The following is a 26,766-nucleotide window of genomic DNA, read 5'->3' on the forward strand; positions in this document are numbered from 1 at the left end:
AGTTCAGAAGAGGATAATAAAAAGAGGGTACAAAATCTTTATAAAGACCAATGGAAACGCCCATTTGGTCTCTTCCAAGCTATTTTGAACGAAATGGATGGGTGGAAAAGGAAGGGAATAATTCCAACCATCTGCATGGTTTTTTTTCTTCTTTTTTGGCAACAACTATCGACATGCTTGGACTATGCGGTATACAATGAAATGAATAATAGTTTGATTAAAAAATAGGTTAAAATATACATTTAGTTTTTTAATTTTAAAATTATTAGGCTTAGATTTTGATTTTTTGTAACAATTATAGTTGTTTTAATAATTAAACTTGATATATTCGTATTTGAGAACGTTATCAATATTTAAGATCTTAATGTCATAATTTTGTTAACAATTTTATGGTTAAAGAACTTAATATTAAAAGGACCAAATTAAAACTTTCTATAAAATTAAAGAATTAAATGTATATTTTAGCTAAAAAATATTTGAAAGATGAAAACAGTTTGATATTTATAAATTGTTTTTTTAAAAAGAAAATTTATCAGGATTTAACTTTTGTTGAATTAATATGAGTTATGATAAAAATTGCTTGAGAATTTTTTCACTTAGAACCTTTGGACATTCAAAAATATTTTTGGATTTGATATTGCCGGCAAAGTTTCAAGTCGCAGCAACTTGACTGCTAAAAATATCAACGGTCATGCATTTGTTGATTTTATATAGATGAATATATCATGAACTCGTTTAAAAGGTTGGGTGATCTATGGGGAATTCATCACAACTCATCATCAATTTAATTGTTGAATAAGATATATTTATTTCTGTTGTAACATCTGGTAATCTAAATCGATAGTGCTGCTTGGGATCATATTTAGGATATTTAGTCCTAACAACCGTAAAGAAAATATATAATCTATGACTTATTTAGGGTAGACTTGGATGACAATGAAATGAATTTTGTTATGGTTTTGCTACTTTACCATATCCCCTCATTTTCTTTCTCTTTCTTTTCCCTTCCTTCTTATCCCTTCAAGTTAGATGGTAAAGCAACTAAATGTAAATGAATGGGTGGTGGTAATTAAAAAGCAGAAGTGAAAGAAACTTACCTGAGAGTCCAAACAATCACAATGGAAGCTGCCAATACGGGGATAATAGAAGCTGAAATTTCAAACTTAGAAGTTACATGAGCTTTACTAAAGAAAATGAAGGTGCCAAACTTATTCATCTTCTTTGACTTTTTTGACTTCTAAATTTAATAATAAAAATCACTCCTTTTGTTCTTAATTATAAGACCCAATTGATTAATTTGAGGAGATTAAGGAAAGAAGTTAAGTTAGTTATTTGTAATAAATATGTGTTGTCTTTCCTAAAATATCCTTACTAATCAACTATATTGGCTAGAACTACAATTATTAGAAGGACTATCTTAGAAAAAAAAATGCATAAATATGAGAGACAAAGTGGATTGGGGTCTTATATTTAGAACTAAAATAAAATCAAGCAGAGTTTTATATCAAAGACCGGAGGTAGTAGTACTTAACTTGAGCATGAAGGCCACAAGCATTCATCTTTCCAGGAACTTGTGCTTCCACAAGCATTCACGAGAATCCTGAATTGCTTTATGAGGAATTTCAGACCAGTGAGCTGATCAGAAGAGAACTGGATACATTGGTCATTAAATATAAATTCCTCATAAAGCAATTCAGGATTCTCCTGAATCTTCCTCCTAATTCCGACCATCTAATAAAAAACCTCGTGTCTTCTTGGCAAAACTTAGAAATCTGGAGGACGTCGAATGGAGTTAGTTTGTGCTGTGTCTGAGAAGACGAGTGTTGCAGCGAAGAATGGTAGATGAGGAGTGTAGGAAAGAAGCTCAGACCAGAACAATAAGAAGAGGTTACGATATCAAGTGGAGGAAGTGGACGGATGGAAAAGAAAAGGAAATACTCTGCCAAACTATTTTGATGGATAGGGACGGAAGGACGAGCAAAGTAAATACTGCCAAACCATTTTGATGGAAAGGGATGGGTGGAAGAGCAAAGTAATAGGAATAATTACAATAAAGTCCCAAAAAAAAAAAACAATTGAAAAACAAGTCCAGAAGTTATGATTCTCACTATAAAACTTGTTATTATAAGTTGTTAAAGTTGTTATTAGGACCTTTTGGTAATTATTTTTCTTCTATGAGACTTAATTGTAATTGTCCCAAAATAATAGTCAACCAAACTTATTTTGAAGGATGGAAGAGAGGAGGAGTAGAAAAATAATTCAACTAGCATGATTGCAGCATACAGTATACCATGAAATGAAAAATAGTTTGATAAAAAAAAATTGCATTTAGCATATGAAAATAATGAGTTGATAAGGAAAAAGGAAAAAAAGATAAAATGACTATAATGCCTATAATATGAAAGTGGTGAAATAATTATTTAATTAATCATTCGTTTTGGTAAAAATAAATTTATAAATATTAATCATATGTTAAGCACTTAGATTTTCACATATTCTTCCGGTCTTAACTATAAGACCCATTGTATAGTGTAACTTGCATTACAAAATGAGTCTTATATTTAGAACCGGAAGAATATAACTCCAAATTTGTAATTGTGGTTCTCGTTGTAGCTTTTTAAATTAGTACTTATAGTGAACCGCAAGTTGTACCAACAATAACGCTAAAACATTTGTAGAGATTATTAAAATCTCTCTTTTCTCCTCTTTTTCATTTTGTTAAAATTCATTACACTTTTTTTCCATTAAACCAAACAATGCCTCAGTTTACCCAAACAAAAAAAATCACACCCACGCAATATTTATTACGGATTTTAATAAAAATTACCAAAAGCTTTAAAAAAAAATTTGCACCAAACCAGACAACCTCTAAAATATAGTTATATTTTATTAAAAAAATTTATTATATATTTCAAAAATATAATGAATCATAAAAAATATACCCCATGAATACTGTTACTTATTGTGGATTGGTAGAATCAATAGAGGCATAGGGGATTGTGCTCCACCTGTCCCCCGCTTTGAATCGACCCTTTACAAGTATAACAACAGTCACTTCCAGGAAGTGACCTTATCAAACCAAAGCTTAATATCAGCTCAGTTTGGGCCAGCATGAATTTCCAATGACTATTCAGTTTCATATCAGCACAATGATCCAATAAATCTAGATTCATAGTTCATCATGAGCCATCCCTTGTGCAACTTTTACATGCTGTTGAGTTTTAACAAGATAATTAGTAGCTAATGATGCATGAAGTGAAGCTCCATAAGGAAGAACATCTTCATTGACTCTGAAATTAGGTGAATGCAGAGACTCTAGTGGTCCAAGAGAAGCATCCTCCATTCCAATAAAAAAGAAGTAACCAGGGATAACCTCTTGATAGAATGAGAAGTCCTCAGCTCCCATCATTGGCTTCACCTCGTTAACCTTTTCTTCACCAAGCATGTCACCTGCAACCTGTCGGAAAAGCTCGTGCAATTTTCCGTCATTAACCACCGCCGGGGAGAAGGTATCCTCTGCTTCGAAGAAGTTAACTGTTGCATTGCACCTCTGTACAGCAGCTTGTCCAGTGATAACCTGTGAGAGGCGTATCAGCTTTAACATATGACTGAGGTAGTAATGCAAACCAAGGGATTAAGCTTGTTTGGGGGGGGGGGGGGGGGACAGAGCATATTCTAACTGTCACACCTGCTCAATCCGTTGCCTTAGTTGCATAAAACTTTGTTTTGAAAAGGCGCGGAAGGTGCCACCGATAGTGACAGAATCTGGGATAACATTGAATGCGCCACCACCGTGGAATTTTGCTATGTCACCACCTGTGAGGACAATCTTAACATTAGGCAGAGACAGTATAGTCAATCTAAGCAAAGATAATCCTCGAAGATTTCTATTCATTTCCATCAAATAGAAACTCTTATAAGAGGGATAACGATGATTTCTTGGCATTTGGAGTTCATTTTAAGATAGCTCAGCTACAAAACGCTATGTTGTGGATTCTTTCATATTCACTTCCTCTTGCACTTGCATGATTAAAATCGCATACTACTTGGATGCACTAAAAGTAAAATTCTCACTTCTTATGTCATAGATTTTTTCTGTTCAAGGATACATGAGAGCAGATGCTGTTTTAATTAGTTCACCAACATCCTGCCAAATAGTAACATATCGATCATTTTAAACGTATGGAGAGAACTATATAAATCCATCTACCTTGGAGGTTCTTTTCTATCTGCTTGAGGTTTTGGGGTTTAAAAAGGAGAATAAGGAGTTCTGGAATTTCACCTTACTAATCTTAGATGTTTTAAAATGTGGTACAAACTTATGGATCTTACATGGTTAAGCAGCAAAGTGTAATAAACAAGTGGGGTGGTAATTGAAAAGAAGTGAAAGAAACTTACCTTAGATTCTAAAGGATCGGCCTCACGAGAAACAAGATGCTGTAAGCTAACAATCACATTAGAAGCTGCCAAAATGGGGTCTATAGAATGCTGAGGAAGAGCAGCATGACCTCCCTTTCCACTTATTACTGCTTCAAAGGAGCCACTTCCCGCCATAAGAGGACCAGATCTAGAGCCCACTTCACCTATAAGTATGTTTGGTAGAACATGCATTCCAAAGATAGCAGAGACATTTTCTAAGACTCCAGCATCTATAATTTTCTGAGCCCCTCCATATTTTTCCTCTGCTGGTTGGAAAACAAGAACTACAGTTCCCTATTTAGAGTTTAGAGGTACAAAAAATGAATGGCGTCAGGTATCATTGAGTGGGAGAAAAACAGAACAATAGAAGACTAAGAAGACTTCACATGGCAAGATCAAGTGTAAGAGAAATATCTGTGTTTCAAAAAAAAAAAAACCACAACGTACCTGGATCTCTTTTTCATGCTCTTTGAGGATCTTTGCCGCACCGAGAAGCATAGTTACATGAGCATCATGACCACAAGCATGCATCTTTCCAGGAACTTTACTCTTGTGCTCCCACCCCACCATTTCCTAAAGTCAGGGGTAACCAAGAAATTAATCAATATGTTAAGCGGATGGACAAAGTAGTATTTTTGGCATCTCCATGTTACTCACCAAAGGGTTAATATCAGTTTATTATATTCAGAGATTAAAATAAACACTCAGAACATATATACAAACAGTGAGCAATGATGATATTTGATGAGAGGCGAACAAAATTATCTCCTCCCAGTCGGAATCTATGAACTACCATCACTTCAATTCATCTGAAAAGCGAATGATCTTTGGAGAAAAATAAAAGGAGAGAATTTATTATGAAGAATTCAAATATGAAATACCTGAATAGGAAGAGCATCCATATCAGCTCTTAAAGCAACAAAAGGAGGTCGACCGGTGCCTATATAGCCAATAACACCGGTGACTGCAACAGGGTATTTATATGATACGCCCAATGTATCAAGTTCTCGTCTGATCAGCTCACTCGTCTGAAATTCCTCACGACTCAATTCAGGATTTTCGTGTATCTTCCTTCTGATTCCGACCATCCAATCAAAAACCTCAGGCTTCCTGGCAAAATTTAAAAATTCGGAGGACGACGAAAAGAGCTTGTTTGGTGAGCTCAAAGAAGGGTCCGAGGAGATGAGGGTTGCAATAAAGAAATGGTAGACGATGATCATACTGAACCGCCAGAAGAAACCCATGATCGCTTTGCGAGTGAAGAGTAGGGGGAAAGAAGTTCAGACCAGAGCAACCAAAAGAGGGCGCCAAATCAGTACTTTCTTTTCCCCCAATAATCAAGGAACAGAAGGATCAAAGATGAACGCGATGAAGTGAGGTAGCTTATTGGGGTTCTAAATAGTGAACTAGATACTATGAATGGGAGTGCCAAGTGGCCAAGGGGTTGGATGCAGTGGAATTAAAAACGTGAAAAATATACGAAGTGGCCTCATCCTCGCAGAGGGCACCCTGTCGCATACTAAAGTAAAGACGAAATACTGTCCTCCAGTCAGAAGATAAGGTGGAAAATGCAACCCCAATATTTTGAAAATTATCCTCCAATCAGAAGACAGCATTGAGGAGGCCACCTTAATATTTTAAATATTATCCTCCAATCAGAAGACAGGATTGAATCTGATATTTAAAAAAGTTAAGTTCTTTCTCATATGCATCCAACATCTTAAAATATTTTTTTAAATACGCTTAGCACCGTAAAATATTTTTTGTGCGTCTAAAACCTTAAAAAAAAAAATCTTAGATGCGTCAAGCAACTAAAAATATTGTGTATCAGGGTGCTGGATGTCCCTAAAAAATACTTTAAAGTACTAGATGCATTACAAAATATTTCGAAGTGTTGAATGCACGTTAACAAAAAAAATTTTGTTGGTTCACACGGATTCAGTTATGCCTAATTTTGTGTGTTTTTTTTTAATCAAATAGTTATAGTTATATAATTTTTAATTAAGTCCTTGTATTTTCAAATAACTAATAAAAAATACATAAAGGACTTATTAAAAAGAAAAAATGACCCAAAAAAAAGAGTATTCAAATAAAAAAATTATCAACAATGACCTATGACAATATAAATATAGGTTTTGACAACAATTTTTATGAACGGGTCTTTGTGCGTAACTTTTCTCTTTCAGTGATCTTTTTTTACAATTTTTCCTATTAAAAATTAAGTAAAACTATAAAGATATATAAAAAAAAACTTATTAATAATCTGGTAAAATTATTGAGACCTGCATATTAATTTTTTCTATTTCAAAAATTTAATAATTGTAAGTAAAGTAGGGTGGTGTATTGTATTTGCAATATGAGCAAGTTAATAAGCAAGCTGCATTTTGCTACAAAAAAAAAATAATAAGCAAGCTGCATGTTACTCCTTCCAATATCAAATACTACTTTTAGTATTTAATATAAGAGTTAGTTGAAGAGTTTTATTTGGTTCTAACTAGAAGACCTTAATCAATTTTGTTTTTTATTTTTCTCAAAATATTCCTATTGATAATAAGGAATCCCATCGAAAGATATTCCAATACACATAATTACATAGGATAATTTAAGTAGTTTAACACATTTGTGATAATAACTAAGTTCCTAGCTTCCAGCCTTCTAATGTGATTGTTAGTTTACACCATCTTGTTTCTCGCGATGAGGCCACTCCTTTGAACTCTCTCAAGTGAGTTTCCTTCACTTCTTTTCAATTATAGCTGCTGGCTTTATCATTTATGTTATGAATATTATAATATGTGGATGTCCATACCCTCTTCTTCCTCTTCCTCTTCCTCTCAACTTCATCATCAACTCCCACTACTTCCACTAGGCATTAATTTTCCACTACTCCATTACCTTTCCACTATGCTTTTAATCTTGTAACTCCCCCCACTCATATTCATATGGTTTATTGCCCACTATCTATCATTTAAGTATAAATGTAACTTATGTGTGAGACTATGCCTATAAATAAGGCATGTCATTGTATTGTGAAGTAAGTGAAGCAAGTAAAGGAATACAATATCATTCTCTCATTTTCTTGTCTACTTCTCTTCTCCAATCTACTTTCATTATTGGTTAATTTCATAACACGTTATCAGCACGAGACTCTACCATCAGAATCCATGGCTTCTAGTTGATGCACGTTGAAGTTTTGTTCGTTGAATGAAGATAGTTTGATCCGAACAATTTGGTAAGATTTCTCCAATTTATTTAGAGGAAATGATGGTTTTGCATCTTAACCATATTGATTCATTGGCAACCAATATTTTATTTATCGTATTGAGATATGAAAATTTTTATTTCTTACTTTTCTTATATTTTTATGATCCTACTATCCTTAAGACTTATTGATTTGCTATGATGTTTTTGTTTATCTATAAAATTACTATATATGATTTGTTGGAAATTGTGCCCTAGGGGCCAATCATTATGTTTTGAACATTGTTAATTTATGAGTTTATTAATTACGTTATCATATTATTTGCATGTTTACTGTGATAACTATCCTTGGATAACTCATGGTTTATCCTAAATGTCCCTGGTCGGTCATCTATGTGGGAGCAAAGATGAAATAAGACCAGTATGACTTTAAAGATATATAGAGATATAAATTAAAGTCATAGGCACATGTAAGAGTATAAGGTGTTGGACCGACCCGCTATGAGAGAGCTGCATGGATTAAGTCATAAGCTTCTCTCATATACAAACCATGTCACTGTGCCCTTTGACCTGAGATCATCATGGATTCATACATGAGAAACGCTTAGCTTTGACCTAGTCAAAAGTCACTTTTGACCAAGTGATCATAAAGACTATGTTCAGGCTTAGTGGTTTTTCATGCGTAGGAATGTGAATGGTCAAGATGGAATTTGTCCCTCACATTCGTAGAGAGACATTACTGGGCCCCTCGATGAGTGAGTCTGAGAAATGTATGGCCATACTATAATGGAAAGGTAGTTCCATTTCTATACTCAGACTACTCAGGGATCGAGAAAGTAACGGTCATGGATAGGAGGATGACGTTCTCCATGCCTCATCCATGACCAAAATGTCGTGAGACAAAAGGGACGTGATATGGTTGTATGAAAGGTTGCATCGTTCAATGATCCTCATATGATTTGGGTAGTCGTGATGTCTTGCTAGAGACCGCTTACGACTTGTGGGTCATTATAGTTAATGGCCCACTGCCAACTTCATATGGGCCTACAGGGTCGCACACAAAATAGCCCGACACGAGTTATGATGTCCAGATTCATTGAATCTAAGATATATCCAGATTCAATGAATAATATAGGGTGGACGTGTATATATATATATATATAAATTCGTATATATATATAAAATATAAAAGATATTAATTGTTAGATTTAATTTATAAGGATAAATTAAATATATACAAATTAATTCTGTCATCTCTTTGTTAAATAAATAGGAGAATTAAATCTGTGAGACGGATTTAATTTAAACCATATTTATTTAATTGTTCTCTTATCTGATTAGGCAATATTTGATATTGTATTAATTTCGGAATTAATTTAGAGTTAATTTCGAAATTAAATATTATTAATTAAACCTATATAGCATCCTATATATTGGTATGAGGAGCTAGGGTTTAAAAAAAGAGAGAACCAACAGATAAGAGACGGCCTAAGAGAGGAGAGAGGGCGGATTCCTAAAACCCTAGACGGACATAGGCGCTAGCACGCCGTTCGAGGTTGAGGGCTACTCGTGTGGATACCGGTAGAGGAAGCCGACCGGAGTTGTCGACTTCGAACGACAAAGGAGGCGAGCAGAAGCATCCTGAACGGCCGAATCATCGAGTCACCAGGGAATCGAACGCCTAAAGGTAATGCTTCTTACTACCTGACTTAAACGCGATCGGTAGATCCGGAAAGTGATTGAAAGTTTTAAAATTTCGAGTTGTTTTTCCGCTGCGCGTCGTCTTTCAATTCCCTTCATGATTATCATCTCTGATATTGGTTAATTGTTGTCTTGGAAAGTAGAATGTTAAACATATAAATGAATGGCTAATAGCCATTATATTCTTGATTTTGTGATTAGATGGCCAGAAGCCACATCACGTTTTGATGATTATTTGATAACAGACTATCTTGTGGTAGTAACAGATGGCATGACAAGACTGTCACAATTTGATAATGTATATCAAAGTCCTGAAGATTGATGGTTAAAAACTCACGATACAAAAGAACTTTGTAGTTCTGAAAATTTTGTTGTAGTCCGGAAGACTAATATTTGAGAAAATTGATGGTGTGCTATTGAAAGCGAAGAATATATTCATAAGAGTGATAAAGAGTATGATCACATTCTATCAGTGGAACTGATAACTAAAAGGATAATAATCTTGGGGCTTGGCTATTGAATCATAATAGCAGAATTAGTAATGGCCCTATGATCAATATGATAAAATTATGAATAAATATTATCATATGACCAGAAGTCATATAGACAAATATGTATCAATTCATTGAAAAGCAAATGTTAAGAAAAAATGGTTGTGGAATCAAAAAAACCATGTGATATTATGAAAATATCGAAGCTAATTTTAATGCCTGAAGGCAGTAAGTTGTAAAGAAATATAGATATCCAAAGTATATATAAAAATAGAAAACATATAAGTATATGCCTAGAAGGCTATATGTATAATGTTTAATTTCTATCAGTCTTTAAATTTATCATGATTTGTGATAAACAAATTGTTATAAGAATTTGATATTGTGATATTGATAAATGTGTGATACAAAACTAAATAGATCAAATAGACCCAAAAGTTACTAGTTATATTTTGTTTATTTATATCTTATTTATGTGATCTGATTTAATATTAGTTTTGAACATTTTAAATGTCTATAGTACCTTGATTAATATTGAGAAGTTTTGAACATTAAGTACTTTACTTTTAAAAGTTCATTTTAAATGTTCTTCATCATTTTTGTGTGTTTTCTATGTGTCTTGTAAGTTAAATCTATGATACTCATAATTATTTGTAATTATGTTAATAATATATTGAAATAGAGTTGTCTTTCATATTCCTCTTAAATTATATAGTTCCTGAAGAACTCGATGTAATGGTATTAATATAGTTCCAGAAGAACTAATACTGATTTTTCTTTATGAGCAGACAAAGTATTGATAGTGAAAAATATGATCCATAGATCTACATCGCAACTTTGGTTATCCAAAGAGTGTAAATATTATAGTATAATTGGATTAAAGTCCGTAACTATATATAAACTAGGAAGTACTTGGGCTTCCAAGCAAAAGATAGGTTATTGGCTTTAACCTATTTTATGCTAGCAGCTATTTATGAAATATATGAATAAATGAATCATATTTGAATGACTCAATCTTGAGGGGAAAAACTGTTGAAATACAAATATGAGTTGATATTGGATATATTTTTCATATCAATTTCATAAATGGATATCATCAATCATATATTATATTGAAAAGTTTATTATTGGTAATGAAACATGATACAGTAAACCAGAAGTTTACTGATATAATTAGATTTATTGTTGGCATGACTTGTTTGATCATCTTAAACTATATAATTACTGAAGATTATGTATTGATATCCATTGAAGAACCAGAAGATTCTTCCGAATAGCCAACATTTTTAAGAATCCGTATGTGCTGCTTGTTCTCAAAGAAAATTGATTATAAAATATCACTAGTTATGTTTTGTTTTCGAATGGATAACTATATTTCTGGAAATATATATGGGCCCATTTAGAAGCACATAAGCCATACAAGTATTTAATATTTGATAGATGCATCTATATAAAATAGTAAGATGTGTGATTGATATTAATTTGCAACCTGAAGTTTGCAAGATTGTTTAGATAAATATTTCCAGACTATGTGATTCCCAAAACTTGATTTCAAAGATGCTAGTGAATTTATATATCAGGCTTTTAATGTTGAAAAGCCTGCTTAACAAATTGATCTAGCAAAATCATTTGTTAATGCATCCATGAATAGCTTGATCAATATTTATGAGAACAAATGGAAATTGGCTTTTGGTCAGGAGCAAGATATTTTCCATCTAAAGATTGAAATGTGTAATATTTATTCTTACCAATCCAGCACAATGCACATAGATGGATATTTAAAGAAAGTTGGGACATATGTTGGGTAAGAACCTCATTCTTCTTGTTTGTTTTTAAATGGAACAAAATAATGTTCCTAAAAGAAGCAAATGGATTTAGGAGACTTATACTACATAATTAGTTGACTGTTATTCGACAAAGTTTTCCTAACATGAGGGGGAGAAATTGAGTAGCTGGAAAAGAGAATGCATGGAATGCATTATTACTATTAAATATAGATCCTCAAATATATTAGTATGGACTAGAAGTTCATCAAAATTGCATTCATGAAATATTACAAAATATTTTACTGACTTGAATGAAAATGTTTAAATCTCTTATTCCAGCTAAAAATGCTCCAATTATTTTGAATATTAAGACATGCCAGAAGCATGAGAGGTTAATCGGTTCCAATATAAATATCTTGAATAAAGAGGAGCATACAACTTAGAAGTTGTATTGAGGAGGCATCTACTCTAGAAGAGTGTCAGGACATAACTAATTATAAAACCCCAGAAGAGATTTAGGTACCTGAAAAGGAAGAAAGAGATCTCAACAAGTTATGTCACAAAAGAAAAAATGGAACTGAAAAGGTAAAATTGTCGACAATGATTTTTCATAAGAATATCACGTGATAAAAAGAGGATCTTACATATAGATCTATCATACAAAGTAGATATAAATTTGGCCGAGAAGAAAAGAAAAAGGGAAAAGATGTGATGAAAATGTTATTTTGATGTGTGAAAATGGGCCTGTAGTCCCAACACATATAAAGTTTCTATAGAATATATAGACATTTATGTGAAAATATAGATTTTCACAAATGATTATGATGAGACATATTACTTTGTGGTGGATATCATTTTGCATATTTGAATAGTCTAGCATTATGAAATGTGCCTGCTAGATGACCCTTGGATGAGGATCATTAAATAGTAAAATTTACATGATAATCCTTGAAGGATTCAAAAATATGCCAGGAGCATATATAAGAAAATCTTTCAGTATATAAAATATTATGAAGATTAAAATAATTTCAGTATGTATGATCCATTTTATAGTTTTGAATCAAAATATATGAAATTCCCTAAAGAATTTCACTTGCCAGAAGCATACAATTTAAGTTCTTAAGAACAATGATTAAGTTAAATAAGTTGCCAGAAGCAATCAGGGCGTATGTGGTATAACCGACTAAATAAATATCGGTTGAAAAAATGATATAAAAAATGATCCAATTTGCCCATGCATTTTTATGAAAAGATCTAAAAGTGAGTTTGCTATAATTGTTTATGTTGATGACATAAATATTATTGGAACTCTTGAAGAGCTTACAAAAGCTTACAAAATCTAAAAGTTTTGTCTTGAATTGCAAATTGAATACTTGAGAAATGAAGATTTTTGTGTATCAAATAATTGATACAAGAAAGGCCTTAAAGTGTTTTTATATGGATAAATCACATCCATTATATACTTTGACGGTTGTGAGATTTGTGGAGGTGAATAAAGAACCTTATATATTTTGAGAAGGTGATGAAGAACTATTTGGTCCAGAAGTACCAAATTATAGGTCCAGAAGTACCATATCATATCTTATCAGTCGTGCATGACATCACATATCATTTGCTGTTAACTTATTGGTAAGATATAGTTCTTCACCAAAGACATTGGAATAGAATTCTAGATTCTTTTCTGATTCACATGCTGGTAATTACAAATGGAGTATTTATCTCACAATATCCAAAAGATGGTGAAATATATATCCAGCAAATTCATTCAAATAAAAATCTAGCAGATTTGTTCACCAAGTCACTTCCTATTACAATATTTGAAAAGTTTGTTCATGATATCAGATGTCACAGACTCAAGGATATCAATTGATGTTATCAAGAGGAGGAGTTAATAAACGCTGTACTCTTTTTTCCTTGTCTATGGTTTTTTCCCATTGGGTTTTCCTAGCAAGGTTTTTAATGAGGCAGCATCAAATAGTGTATCAGTGAATGTGTATTCTTTTTCTTCTACTAGGTTTTTATCCCACAGGGTTTTTCCTAGTTGAAGTTTTTTAATGAGGCACATATCTTAGATAATGGACATCCAAGGGGAAGTGTTATGAATATTATAATATGTGGATGTCCATATCCTCTTCTTCCTCTTCCTCTTCCTCTCAATTTCATCATCAACTCCCACTACTTCCACTAGGCATTAATTTTCCACTACTCCATTACCTTTCTACTATGCCTTTAATCTTGTAACTCCCCCCACTCATATTCATATGGTTTATTGTCCACTATCTATCATTTAAGTATAAATGTAACTTATGTGTGAGACTATGCCTATAAATAAGGCATGTCATTGTATTGTGAAGTAAGTGAAGCAAGTAAAGGAATACAATATCATTCTCTCATTTTCTTGTCTACTTCTCTTCTCCAATCTACTTTCATTATTGGTTAATTTCATAACAATTTAAGATTAATGAGGTAACTTTTTTTTTTGGAATAAAAAACTGTAATGCAAATATCAATATTACAAAACAAAAAACAAACAAATCTTCAACCCTTATCCCCATCCGCTTACTGTAGAATAGGTGGAGGATGGTTAGAGATACAAAAAGGTGTTTCTATAGTGTGAGCATTTTTAGCTAATAGTCCTCTAGTCCTATTTATAAGGCAGAGAGAGAAGGTTTTTTTGTCCTTTTTATAAGTCATTTTATTAAATTTTTACCATGAATGTACCATATTGTCATTCATTTATTATAGTGTAGATAGTTATTTTTTTTTAAAGGAGTATATATTAAATAGGGATAAAATTAAAAAATTGTTACATTTTAATGAAGAGTTAATATAGTTTAAGGTTTTCCTTAATCTGTGTAAAACATGTTGTAAGTATTTTATAAATAGGATCAGGGGAGTATATCTAGCCAGCCAAGATCCTCTCTGGGTTTATACAAAAAGGTAACCTGCCAATGCCGATCGATTAATAACTGAATATCATTAATAATGTCTCGATATGGGTGATCTTGGTCATATCCTCTAGTTGCCAAGTTAATTGCTTGGGGATGCAATCTGATGAAAGAGACACATTTTTATTACCTGTAGACCAACATAAGGGAAACCCTGTAACATAGCTAAAAGCTCTGCTATGGCTGAAGGAACTATTGTGAGTTTACTGCCAAATCCGGACAATCATCTGCTACTTTTATCTCGGATAATTCCACCGCAACCGCAAGAGCCATTGTCAAGAGTCGAGTCGTCAACTGCTAAGTGAACATGTTCTTCCTAACGTTCGTAGTAACCTGGGATTTGTAGTCATCTGAGCACAAGTTATTATATATTCAATAATATTTAGATTATTCAAGGTAAATTCCAAAGCTCATTATTCTCCTTTTCACACCCCACAGCTTCAAGAGTTAATAGAAGAAAGAACCTCTAAGATAGTTGGATATATGTAATGCTCTCCAAATCAGTACTCCCTCTGTTTTTTTTTTTTTGTCGAAGAATATAATTCGCTTTTAGAAAAATGATTTAGTCCAAAATATAAGTCATTTGAAAAATATTTAATGTTCATTTGTCAATTTTATCCATGCAATTAATGCTTAAATACACTTTCTCTTGTTTTTATTGTAAGTTTCAAATAACTAATAAGAAAATAATGAACAATTAAATTAAAAAGAGTAAATAGGTTAAAAATATAATTTTGTTTTCAAATTTGACCTCACAATAAACAAGAAAAAGATAAAAGAAAATGCGTGAAAAATGTGATAAGAAAGATTTTCACAAGAAGAGAAAATAAATAATTAACGACAGAATTAGCAAAAATACATTAACAAATATCAAATTAAATCTTATAAAATGGCTCCCCACATTCCAATAACTCATTGTATCTTTCTCTCTCCTTCGTGTATAACCTCATTTAATATAGCAGGATAGTCGTGAACTATGCAGTGCTGCCCCATTTCTTGGATCATTGAGCTGATATGAAACTGATTAGTCATTACAAATATGAGGACACTTCCTAAAAGTGAATAATATTATCCTTCTACTACTTTTTTTTATTCTTAATATAAGATTTAATTTATTATTTAAATTGAATTTATATTATATTAGGGATTGGATGTAGTAATTTATTATCATGATTAACTTCGTACACTTGCCAAATTGAGCCAATGATAACTTCAATGATAGTAATTTATTTTGTTTTTTATTTCTTTTGCTCATTTTATCTTTTCATGTGATTGATTAGGTTTATTCATAGTCATTAACTTCTTTTTAGAATTCCAATGTGCTTCGTTGCTGATTATTAAAGATATCTATTTGAACCTTTATATATGTTTTTTTGAGTCTTGTAAGCGCATTGGATTGATAACAATGATTTCAGTAAGTCCAGGCCCTAAGTTATCACAGTTGATTATTGGACTTTTCCTCATTTGAGTTTCAGGGTCAAAAGAAGTCTTCAATAAAAACGTTGTGTTGCACTATCTCATAACAATGTTTGAGAATAATATTGAAGTTAAGAAGCATTGCAGTCTATTTTCCACGATAACGTGTGATGGATCAATAATCTTGAAGTCACTTCAACACCTTTTCCTTGACCTCATGTATACTTTGCAATTCCATGGGTTAATAGGTACCATTCGCCATAAGCGGTTTGGCGAAGCAATGAATAAAATTATAAAATATTACTCCATCAATATTTGATATAAAAGCTACTGAATTTGTTGGGGAAAAAAATAAAAATTGCTTAAATAATTTAGGTAGATTATTAAGGAATCAATATGCATTACTTAATTTTAACAAATCTAAGATAATTTCTTTAAAATAGTTTTATGTAATATTAGATACATGCATTTTTATAAGTTATAAAAAGGATAAAAGATATATTTGATTCTTTAATTTTATACAAGATTTTAATCTAATCTTTTGACCTTAAACAAAACTATATTTTTGATCTTTTAACCCTAAAATCATTAAATTAAAATGATAATTTTTTTGTGACAATCATGACTGTTTTAAAAATTAAAGTTAATATATTAATATTTGAGAATGTTTTATCAACATCTAAGATATCAAAGTCACAATTTTTTGTTAATAATTTTAGGATTAAGTGACTAAAAATATTTTTTTTTAAAGTTAACAAACAAAATTAAAACTTTATATAAAGTTAAAGAACTATAAATGTATATTTTAGCCTCATAAAAATTAGTTTGAGGAAAAATTATGAGAAATAAATGAATAAATATTTCACATTTGTAACCATAATCAACCAGCTCTTACCATTAGAAACGAGGAAGTATCATGAAAAGGCCACAGTAATATTTGTGGAGTAATAGTTAAGTCACTAATATTAATATATTACGTAACCACTAAACAAGAAAAAACGACAACCAAAGACATTTATAAAAAGGTTTTAAGCGCCGAAATGGGCAAAATGAGGATTGAAATGTTGGAAATTAACTATGCAATTCGAGAAATGAAAGTGTGAAGAGTTCTCGACTTGGTATCAGTCTTATCCTAAATTATCATTTTTTTTTCATTTATCAAACATCAAAGTGAATAATTTGAATTCATATTTAATTTATTTTTCTCAAGAAATTGAAAATTGGGACGTGACGTTTGCATGAAAAACCAATTATTATTTTTATTACTATCATTATTTAAATATATTACATATAATTGAGAACCGGGACGTTTAATTTTTCCGTGAAAGATTTAAAGCGCTTAGTTGTCATTCTCTCGATAAAAATTCTTTCTATAAGCGTTGGCGGTACATGTTTATTTCTCTAATTCAAAAAAGAAAATACTAAACATTTTTTTTATGATTAATACTATCTTTAGTCTTTAAAATTTGATTTCTTTTTGGTTTTAGTTTCTGAAATTTGAAATCAATGTTTTTCATCATTGCAATTTGAATTCATTTCGGTTTTAATTCCTGAAATTTGAAACAAGTGTGTTTAATTTAGTCTCTAAAATTTAATCTTATTTTAGGTTTGATCATTGTTTTAGAGACCAAAAATCTTAAGTCGGATCAAAATAAAATCAAATTTTAAGGATAAAAACCACTTATCTAAGATTTCAAGGCCAAAACTAGGACAGGGTCAAAGTTTCAGGACTAAAATCACTCATTTTAAAAATTCAAGAACCAAAACCAACACAAGATCAAATTTCAAGAATTAAAACTGATATTAACCTTTTTTTTATAAATGATCTTGGGAAAAAAAAAACCATATGTATCATGAATATTAGTTTAGACCACTCAATGCATGTACCGGGTAAAGACCATACAATGAATAATATTCTCCTAGAAAAACGAAAATGTGAATTTCTTCAATTTAATGAATTCATATCTGACTCTTCGTTAAGTGTGTGTGTGTGTGTGTACACATATGTTAATATCAGTCCTCAAAGCCATAGCCACCCTGTAACCCTGTCACCGTCACAAATCTGAATTATTGCTGCTTATATATCCCTCTTTCGAAGTCCCCATGGTAAGGTTATTCAATTCGTAGCTCAATCATGTTTCCGCCTGTGTATCTTGTGTCTGGTCAACTATAAATTAAATATCGTTTTCTTTTTCAATTCTCAGGTGTGTTTTGCCATTCAATCTGCAAATGAAGACAATTCATGATTGCCAAATATATCAAGTTTCTATTTGAGAATATGTACAACTGGGGGTCCCTAGAAAGGAGCTAGGCCTTAACTTATTTGATTATATATACAATCTGTTCTCTGTAAACATTGTTCATAGGATCATACTCCTGCAATAGGCTCTTCAACAGAACCAAGCCAATGAACGTTGCAGGAAGAAACAGGAAGGAAGAAGAGAAGCCTCATAGTGGGACCATGGGGAGGAAACGGCGGATCTAGTTGGGACGATGGTTGCTTCACAGGTGTGAGAGAAATCACACTTGTTTATGGACACTGTATAGATTCCATTCAAGTGGTTTATGATAAGAATGGTGAGCCCTTCATGGCTGACAAACATGGAGGAAATGGAGGCAACAATACTGTCAAGGTTAGTTCAGTGTCTGACTATGACAGCCCCTCCCCCCCCAAAAAAAAAAATCAGGACTAGGGCATTTTCTAGGCTCAATGAGCTCTTGTAGACTCCATCACATAAATTTAAACTCATGACTTTATGAGTTATGAGTAACTGTTTACCAATTGGATCAACTTTCATTGGGAAAAACTTTATTTTGATTCTTAGGAAGATGCTTGAGGCATCACTTTTATTTGGAAGGGGAAGATTATGTTCTAGCTTTGGGAATTAACTTCACACTAACCCTCGTTTTTCATGTTCATCTACCAGATTAAGCTGCAGTACCCAAATGAGTTCTTGATTGGTGTGAGTGGTCATTATTTTCCATTTAAAGGAGCCCTGGTCATTCGGTCACTGACATTTAAGAGCACCACAACAACTTATGGCCCATGCGGTTTTGAACAAGGCACACCATTTACCTTTTCAATGGAAGGAGGCAAGGTTGTAGGGTTTAAGGGACGAAGTGGTGTGTATTTGGATTCAGTTGCCTTCGAAGTTTCTTGAACAATGAAATTCTGGTTGTTATACATCGGAATAATAAAGAGAACTATTAGCTTTCTTTTGACCTTAAGATTCTCGGATTCGGAGTTGGAGGATAAATAATTGTATCAACACCCGCACTTATACCCAGAATAAGAAAGAGCAAAAAAAAAAAGTTTACTTTTGAGTGAGTTAACACCTAATTGTGCTAGGGTTCTAAATTCCATTTGTCACCGAGTTTGGTGAACAGGAAAAGCTGATTGTGAAAGATTCAAGTCTGGCATTTCTCTTATAGTGGCTCGCATATATCCAAATGTTCACCTAAAAGCAAAACGTGGAATGGCTATATATGTCTTCCTTTTAAATGGAATTAGATACAGCACTAAGTCCTCCGCTCGGTTGCCTGTATATGTGTTTGTGTCCGTTAATCTCAGTTCTCAAAACAATAGATACTTCAAAGCAGATAGTATCACAGATCTGAATCGTTGCTTATCCTACTCTTCAAAGTTTAGAGTCCTTATGGTAAGGTTTTTCAAATCTGGCGTTTTTGTTCCTGTCAGACATGTTTCCTGCTGTGCATCTAATGTTTGGTAGAAAACTACGAATAGTTGTTCTCGAGCTTCGTTTTGCTTTGAATCTACCTAAGAAATCAGACATACAAGTTTGCTAAATGAAAGTTTCTACCATTTGAGCATATCCTAGTTGCGGTCTATTTTTTCTCAAGGTAATCCTTGTAGTAGTTACACATATTAAAAGTTTCATTAAGTAATAATTTTATTAGTAAGAATATTTTAGGAAAGACACCACCTATTTATTATGAATAACTAATTTAACTAATTTTTTTAATTTACTTAAACTAGTCAACTAGCTCTTATATTAAAAAGGGAATTAGTATATAATTTGAGGCCCTAAGAAAAAGGCCTCCTTACATTTGGTCCTTGATGTATTTGAGAAGGTATATGATCTGTTCTCTGTAAACAAAGTTTTGTAGGATCATAATCCTACAATAGGCTTTTCAACAGAACTAAGACAAAGGGTTTTGCAGGAAGGAGCAGGAAGGAAGAAGAGCAACCTGGTAGTAGTGGGACCATGGGGAGGAAACGGAAGATCGAGCTGGGACGATGGTTGCTTCACAGGGGTGAGAGAAATCACACTGGTTTATGGAGATTGTATAGACTCCATTCAAGTTGTTTATGACAAGCATGGTAAGCCTTTCAAAGCTGACAGACATGGAGGAACCAGAGGCAACGAAACTGACGAGGCTAGTTCAGTATCTCAGATACCTTTTTTGGGGAATCACCTTTGTTTCTGATATGAAGATTTTGTTCTAACTCCACATGTATATGTTGTCCTCTAGGGCGTATCATAAACTTGAAAGTAACCCAAATTTTTCATGTCCATCAGATTAAGCTGCAGTACCCACATGAGTTCTTGATTGGTGTCAGTGGACATTACTGTCCAGCGTGGCTTAACGGCACACCTGTCATTCGATCATTGGTGTTTAAGAGCAACATCACAACCTATGGACCATATGGAGTTGAAGAAGGCACACCATTTGACTTCACAATGGAAGGATGCAAAATTGTAGGGTTTAAGGGGCGCAGTGGATGGTACTTAGATTCAATTGGTTTCACTTTGTCTCCTAAACAATCAAAAACCTTGCTTCAGAAACTGAAAAACTGCTTTGGATGTGATTAGCTTATTTCAAAAGATTTTGCAATGTATAAGATAACTATGTGAGAAGAATTTTGTCTTACAAAACGTAAAAAAAATTTTACGCAATTCAAGACGAAATTCTTTTCGCATGTTTATTCTATACAACTCTTAAAGTAAGTTAGTAAAATACAAAATATTGTGCCAAGTCAGTAAAATAAGGGAAGAATATGGGAGCATGGGTTGAGTAGTGAAGCATGCACGTTGATAGAAGTTTACGAGTGGACCTTTAATGTCGTCAGCCACCAAAGCTAGCCAGAAAACCATATAAAATTAGACTTCTTAGTTTAGTAAAAGAGAACTACAGAGTCTACAATTGAGAGAGAGAACTAGAGAGCTTTATGATGCTTTTGTCATGGGTTTGGGAGTGTCATTGTACTATAAATGAATCAGTCTGTCAATATCCTGTAGCTACATCCATACCCAGAACAATACAAGAGCAAGTATTTGTGTTTGATGGAAAAATCTGGCAACGTAAAATTGCCCATCACTTAATAAGAAGCATAGGTTGAATTGCTTTCTGTTTAACATACTTCAAACGGTTAGATTGATTACTTTTCGTTACCAAGGATTATATAACACAGAACGACGCTTCTTTCACATGAGAGCATTCTCAAAATTCCCTTGTGATATAAATGTTTAGACTTAAAACAGCTCAATGTGCTTCCTTCGAAAATGCTTAAAGTAAAATTCTGTCACTGGGCGTGCTTGAAGGGGAATCTCATTCTGCATAATAGCTCATTGATTGTGTCCAGTATATATTCTTTCCCGCACTGTCTTCCCCTTAGACTTTTACGAAGCGCACACTCATCATCTAGAGTAAGGTTAGTTACTGGTATGAATGACCTAGGCTAACAAGAACCATTGAATAATTCATAATAGTTCAGAGCAAAATTCAACAACCATCAAAGTAATTATATTCCCCGATCATATGACAAATCCAGTTTACAGTTACCCGTCGTTTATTTACAGTTAGTTAGACGGAGACAGAGGTTCTAAATTCAAACCTCTCTTCTGATTCTATAATGGACAAATGAGGAGGAAAAAAACAAGTTCCAGTGCACAAGTCTCCCGCATTAATGTTGGTTCCTAGATGATGTTATTTAGGACCAATTCCCAAACATTGATTGAATCACATGGAAGCAGATTCTCTATCAAATTATAAGTTGCTCAGTTGCCCCTGCAAATTACAGGAATTCCCAGCTCCTCCGAAAGCCCCATCAATTTTACATTCATCTCATTGTAAAAAAGGCATTTATGATTTAACCACTTTCTCTAACCAAATATTTCATCACACTTGCACAACTGATGAAGCAACCCACACTACATCATTCATTCATCAGCATACATGAACCATCATCCACTTACCTGCTATACAATTATGCTCACAATATAACTGGACATGTTCTTCAAACATCACACACCGCCTAATATCTACAAAATCTACATCGTTGTTCAAGAAAGTCACATGGCTAAAGCTAATAAGCATAAGTAACAACTAGGACAGGTATGCTGCAAAGGGATCATCCCAAAATACAGTATAAAAGTAACAGCTTAGAGAGAAATTCAGTTGAATATACACAAAACATTCATTCTCATTATTTAAAAAAAGACAAAAACTCAAGCATAATTGTGTAGTTTATATGTATTTCATTCACAAATGACACCCATCACCCTAATGATAATAACTCGATCTTAACCTCTCGCCTTAAGCTCAGCAAGTCGCCTAGACAAGTCACCCTCGTCCGCCTTCTCCGCCTCCTTAGTCGGAACAGCGTGAGATGCCGGCTGCGGCAGACCCACCGAGACCTCGAGGCCATAATCATCGGCCACCTGCTGCATCAAGCTGTTGACCTCGCCTTCAGGAGTGGAAAGAGAGGTGGATCCGGCCATAGCGCTCTCCATGAACTCAGCTTGAACCTCCATATTCACAAACTGCTTCTCAAAAGAGTCCATGGTCTCGGACATCTTCTGGAGATTACCGGTGCCCAAGGAAGATTCCAGGGACTTGACGATGTTAGCCATGGACTTATTGATGGTGCTCATCTTGGCTTGGGTATCAAGCCGAGCGACGACGGCGTCAAGCCGAGAGGCGAGACGCAGATAATTCATCTGCTCGGTTCGCTTTCGAATGGCGTTCTCCGCGTAGATGCGAGCGCCGTCCACGTTCCCTTTCTCCATGGCTTTCTTGACCTTAAGCTTCTCGGATTTCTCTTCCTTCTCGCATTTACGGGCTTGGCGTTGAAGGGACTTGGAGGTGAATTTCAATTCCATGATCTGGTTCATCAACTTCTCTGTGTTGCCCATGATTCCTTGTGTCACTGCAAACGATCAAAGAATTGAAATTTGGGAACACAGAGAAAATCGTAAACAATCGAGTAAAAGAGAAATTTTTGGACGATGGTTCTGAGGAATTTGGGAATTTGAAGCAGAGACCAGAGAGGCAGGAGAGGGATGGATTTCAATTCCACTAGGGAATGCGATGTTTCCCCGAAATCGAGAGCTTTTCCTCTGCACACGGACACGCCACCCCCACGGCCAAGTCCAAACGAGTCCCACCGCATTTAATTAATTATTTGAGCCGAGGGGAAGATGGCAGAAAAATATCCTCAAAATTTTAAAATGACAAATCAAATTCTGAAATGTTGGAAAAAATGCCATCGACAATAATTGGAGCTCCGGCATCGTTGGTTGTGATTTATTCAGATAAAGCTGGTTTACGAAGCATGTCAAATAGCTAATGAAATGTTGTAAATATCATAAAATATCCAACCGTGTAAATTTGAGCCAGTTTTGACTTAACAAATCATAGCAGTTAGTATCGAAGTTTCAATAGCCAACCACTAATACAGTTAATGAGATAAAGTTTTATGAAATGTAAATATCTATTTTACATTTCGTTGGCTGTTTACTACACTTCATCACCCGCTTACCTCAAGAAATCAATCACCAGAATTGAAGCTTCAGTAACAACAATTAATGGTAAAGGTAATGAGACGGCATCAAACATAAAAGTGAGGGGCTTCTTCTAATGAAAGACAATACTGTAAAAATACAAACGTTTTCAAAATCCCCGGGGGTGCCTCCAGTTTTAAAAATTAAGAAAGTTATTTACAAATTCTAAGTTTTGAAAGTTTTATATAATTTAGCCTTTAAATAGCAATAATAAAAAAAAAGTGCAAATAACTTGCTTTCCCAGTCATGTTTTTTTTTTTTTAAGGCCAAAAGCCGACTCATGGTTTTTATACAAAAAAAAAGAAAAAAAGAATGAAGTGATATTTTAGGGAGGGATTTACAATTAACAGCGAGAGCATATGGGTCTTCGGGCCTTGACATGGCTTCATCCAGCGGCAACCGGGGGAGCAGTAATCACAAGTGTAATCCACCCGCTGCATATTGTATTATCTCCTGTCCTTAATATAAGATCCTGTTTAACTTTTATTTTGGTTTTAAATATAAGACTCCAATCCATTTTGTCTCTTATATTTATGCATGTTTTTCAAAATAGCCTTCTAACAATAATAGTTTTGGTCAATACATTTGATTAGTAAAGATATTTTAAAAAAGACAACACCTATTTAGAACAAATAACTAACTCAACTCACTTCCTTAATCTCTTCAAATTAGTCAACTGGCTCTTATAATTAGAACCGAAGATAGTATTCTAGATGCGGAAGGTGAGTTAACTAATTAAGGAAAAGTACACTCAGATTCCATATAAAATAATTAATTCAAAAAAAGTTTCTGAAAATCCTAAAATGATTTCTAAGTCTCCAAAGATGTGTGTAATAAATTGTAATTATGAAATTACTTACTTACCCCTATTAATTTGAACCCAATACAATTTATTTACAACCTCAGCAGTGGCTGTTGAAAAAACAGAGGAGAAGTGATTAACAACCTCAGCACTGTCCCTGGTATCCCATTCTGTCAGTTCAAATTAATTACACACAGGTCCTGGAGACTTAGGAATCATTTCAGGATTTTCAAACTTTTTCTTAATTAATTGCCTTATATAGAACCTGAGTGTAATTTTCCCCTAGTTAAATGCATTTGAATACCCTGTAGATGGACTTCAGAAACATCAAAAAAAGGGTGACCCCGAGGACGTAAGCCCCGTTCTGTTGGTCCATAGAGGACCTTGTGAATAACTGTGTCATTGGCCAATATCTTCGGCGGGAATCTCAAGGCTCCACACGTGTCTCAGCCCTCCACCCAGGAGGATGAATTAATTCCCAACTCGAAGTAACCCGTTTCCGGGCCTGCATCTCTGCAGAAGTGGGCCCGGGGACTTTCCTGAGCCCAGCCCAGCAACAAAGTCACTGGGTATATGAGCCCGTTCACAACTCCTCGTGGTCAGAGTTGCTGATTGGTTTTGCTTTCTCATATATAAAAGCTTTACGATGATAGTAGCAGACGATGTGGGACTCCAAGTTTCATCCTAAACTTAAAATGGCGTTTTCAATGCATAAAAGCTGTAAGACACATAAAGGATTGAGTAACTATCCACTTTTATTCACGTGGAATCTTACGCACTGTATTAAATTAAGGTTTCTTATGAGGCCTTTGATTTGAGTGATCGGCTTTTGTTTTGCAGAATCTGATGTACTCTCCACGTTTTCATCCATCAATCTTTACTCATATCTCTGCAAAACCCATCATTTTGTCAATCCGTGACTAGTAAAAGTACAATAGATCCATCGTTACATGATTTTGCCTCGCGAAATTTCATGGGCCTTTAGTACGATTCTTAGTGACTTTATGCTTTACATAGACGTGATGTTAAAAATTACTGCCTCCAAATCTAACGTAAAATGTGGTTTATAATCTAAATTTAATTCTAGAAAGCATATTAATAAGTAACATCATCCCAATATTAATTTTTTTATTATATTTAATATCTTAATTTTATTTATTTATAGTACATCTAATATTTTTAATATCAATCATTTGGGACTTCTAAGTACTTCCACAATGTTAATATAATTTATAAAGCATTTAACATTATAAATCACAAATAAGACTAGGTATAAGATTTATTCAAAGTGCTAGATGCTATTTTACCCATCATAGTTGTGCCAATTATATATATAAGTAATATTCTTTTACATGAAATTGATTTTATATATAAGTGATAATTTGTATTTGTTTAAAAGTTTAATGCATTTTTTATTTTTACCTTCCATTAATTACATATTTCTCTTGCTGGTCAAAAAAATTACATATTTCTCTCTTTTTGTTCTATTCATTTTCCCTTATCTTTTTTCCATTCATTCTATTTCACTCCAAGGATATGGTTGGAAAAGAAACACACCTCTTGCATATATATTGCTCTAAACTAATATTTTAATCTACGTATATATGGAATACAAATATTTGAAAGTTATTAATGATCTTTTTACTGATTTCAATTTCTAAGTGAAAATGTAATATTTAGGGGCAAAAATAACCTAGCATATGATGGTGACTGATAACAAAGTAAATCACAAAAAACTTAAAACAACATTAAATCACAACCCAGCTGTAAAATTTGTTTTTGACACTAGAGATAAGATACCTAACTTTACTAAGGAGTAAAAGTAATAAGAGTAGAATAAGAATGAACCCAAACATTTCAACAACAAAAAAAACTCCCGGCTACTCATATTAAAAATAAAAAAAACATGTATTTTTGCAATTTCAAAACAATATTTAATACTAGTATCAATTTTCAATGTTATCCTTACTTATGGTGACAGCGAGTAAAACAAGGTAAGAAATAAAGGTGTAAGAAAAAAATTGGAGCAAAATTTTTTTAAAAAATTGGTTAAAATTTCAAACATTTTTTAAGCAAATCTTATAAATAAAACCAATTTTTTAATCCATATACAATAAACTTAAATGAGAATTTATAGAAGAGTATCAGTTTCCAGTTGAGCAGCCAACGTGAGGTTATTTATTGCCCCTTCAAATATTAGAACTGTTGGGTGGATAGAAA

At 33.3% G+C, this 26,766-nt stretch overlaps 4 protein-coding genes across 4 annotated transcripts; 2 read left to right on the plus strand and 2 right to left on the minus strand.

The window, feature by feature from the left end:
* Window positions 1-3,042: 3,042 nt before the first annotated feature.
* LOC114715563 (IAA-amino acid hydrolase ILR1-like 4) lies at window positions 3,043-5,813 on the minus strand. Its single transcript, XM_028900429.1, has 5 exons — window positions 5,301-5,813; window positions 4,867-4,992; window positions 4,395-4,713; window positions 3,689-3,816; window positions 3,043-3,577 (listed from the first exon to the last, which is right to left on the minus strand). The coding sequence occupies exons 1-5, from the start codon at window positions 5,661-5,663 to the stop codon at window positions 3,170-3,172; spliced, it is 1,344 nt and encodes a 447-aa protein (XP_028756262.1). The 5' UTR covers window positions 5,664-5,813; the 3' UTR covers window positions 3,043-3,169.
* Window positions 5,814-16,979: 11,166 nt separating this feature from the next.
* On the plus strand, window positions 16,980-19,100 carry LOC114715555 (jacalin-related lectin 19-like). Its single transcript, XM_028900419.1, has 3 exons — window positions 16,980-17,036; window positions 18,360-18,572; window positions 18,867-19,100. Exons 1-3 carry the CDS (start codon window positions 16,980-16,982, stop codon window positions 19,098-19,100), a joined length of 504 nt encoding a protein of 167 aa, XP_028756252.1.
* A 433-nt stretch (window positions 19,101-19,533) lies between these two features.
* LOC114715560 (jacalin-related lectin 19-like) lies at window positions 19,534-20,922 on the plus strand. Its single transcript, XM_028900425.1, has 3 exons — window positions 19,534-19,598; window positions 20,122-20,337; window positions 20,481-20,922. The coding sequence occupies exons 1-3, from the start codon at window positions 19,596-19,598 to the stop codon at window positions 20,772-20,774; spliced, it is 513 nt and encodes a 170-aa protein (XP_028756258.1). The 5' UTR covers window positions 19,534-19,595; the 3' UTR covers window positions 20,775-20,922.
* A 1,340-nt stretch (window positions 20,923-22,262) lies between these two features.
* LOC114715559 (ESCRT-related protein CHMP1B-like) lies at window positions 22,263-23,346 on the minus strand. Its single transcript, XM_028900424.1, has 2 exons — window positions 23,226-23,346; window positions 22,263-23,110 (listed from the first exon to the last, which is right to left on the minus strand). Exon 2 carries the CDS (start codon window positions 23,094-23,096, stop codon window positions 22,485-22,487), a length of 612 nt encoding a protein of 203 aa, XP_028756257.1. The 5' UTR covers window positions 23,097-23,110; window positions 23,226-23,346; the 3' UTR covers window positions 22,263-22,484.
* Between the last annotated feature and the right edge of the window lie 3,420 nt (window positions 23,347-26,766).

The sequence above is a fragment of the Neltuma alba genome, unplaced genomic scaffold, assembly GCF_004799145.2.
Source record: "Neltuma alba isolate B1F8T4 unplaced genomic scaffold, ASM479914v2 tig00011599_pilon, whole genome shotgun sequence".
In the NCBI taxonomy this organism is placed as follows: Eukaryota; Viridiplantae; Streptophyta; class Magnoliopsida; order Fabales; family Fabaceae; genus Neltuma; species Neltuma alba.

What these genes read in the sequence shown, in the direction of transcription:
- LOC114715555 (XM_028900419.1), top strand. Translation starts at nt 16,980, where the DNA reads ATGGGCAAAATGAGGATTGAAATGTTGGAAATTAACTATGCAATTCGA. An exon ending in ATGCAATTCGAGAAATGAAA is followed by an intron (nt 17,037 to 18,359) that starts GTGTGAAGAGTT and finishes TGAACGTTGCAG; the next exon opens with GAAGAAACAGGAAGGAAGAA. An exon ending in GAGGCAACAATACTGTCAAG is followed by an intron (nt 18,573 to 18,866) that starts GTTAGTTCAGTG and finishes TTCATCTACCAG; the next exon opens with ATTAAGCTGCAGTACCCAAA.
- LOC114715563 (XM_028900429.1), bottom strand. Translation starts at nt 5,663, where the DNA reads ATGGGTTTCTTCTGGCGGTTCAGTATGATCATCGTCTACCATTTCTTT. An exon ending in AGCATGAAAAAGAGATCCAG is followed by an intron (nt 4,714 to 4,866) that starts GTACGTTGTGGT and finishes AACTCTAAATAG; the next exon opens with GGAACTGTAGTTCTTGTTTT. An exon ending in TAAGGCAACGGATTGAGCAG is followed by an intron (nt 3,578 to 3,688) that starts GTGTGACAGTTA and finishes CGCCTCTCACAG; the next exon opens with GTTATCACTGGACAAGCTGC.
- LOC114715560 (XM_028900425.1), top strand. An exon ending in GAGGCAACGAAACTGACGAG is followed by an intron (nt 20,338 to 20,480) that starts GCTAGTTCAGTA and finishes CATGTCCATCAG; the next exon opens with ATTAAGCTGCAGTACCCACA.
- LOC114715559 (XM_028900424.1), bottom strand. Translation starts at nt 23,096, where the DNA reads ATGGGCAACACAGAGAAGTTGATGAACCAGATCATGGAATTGAAATTC.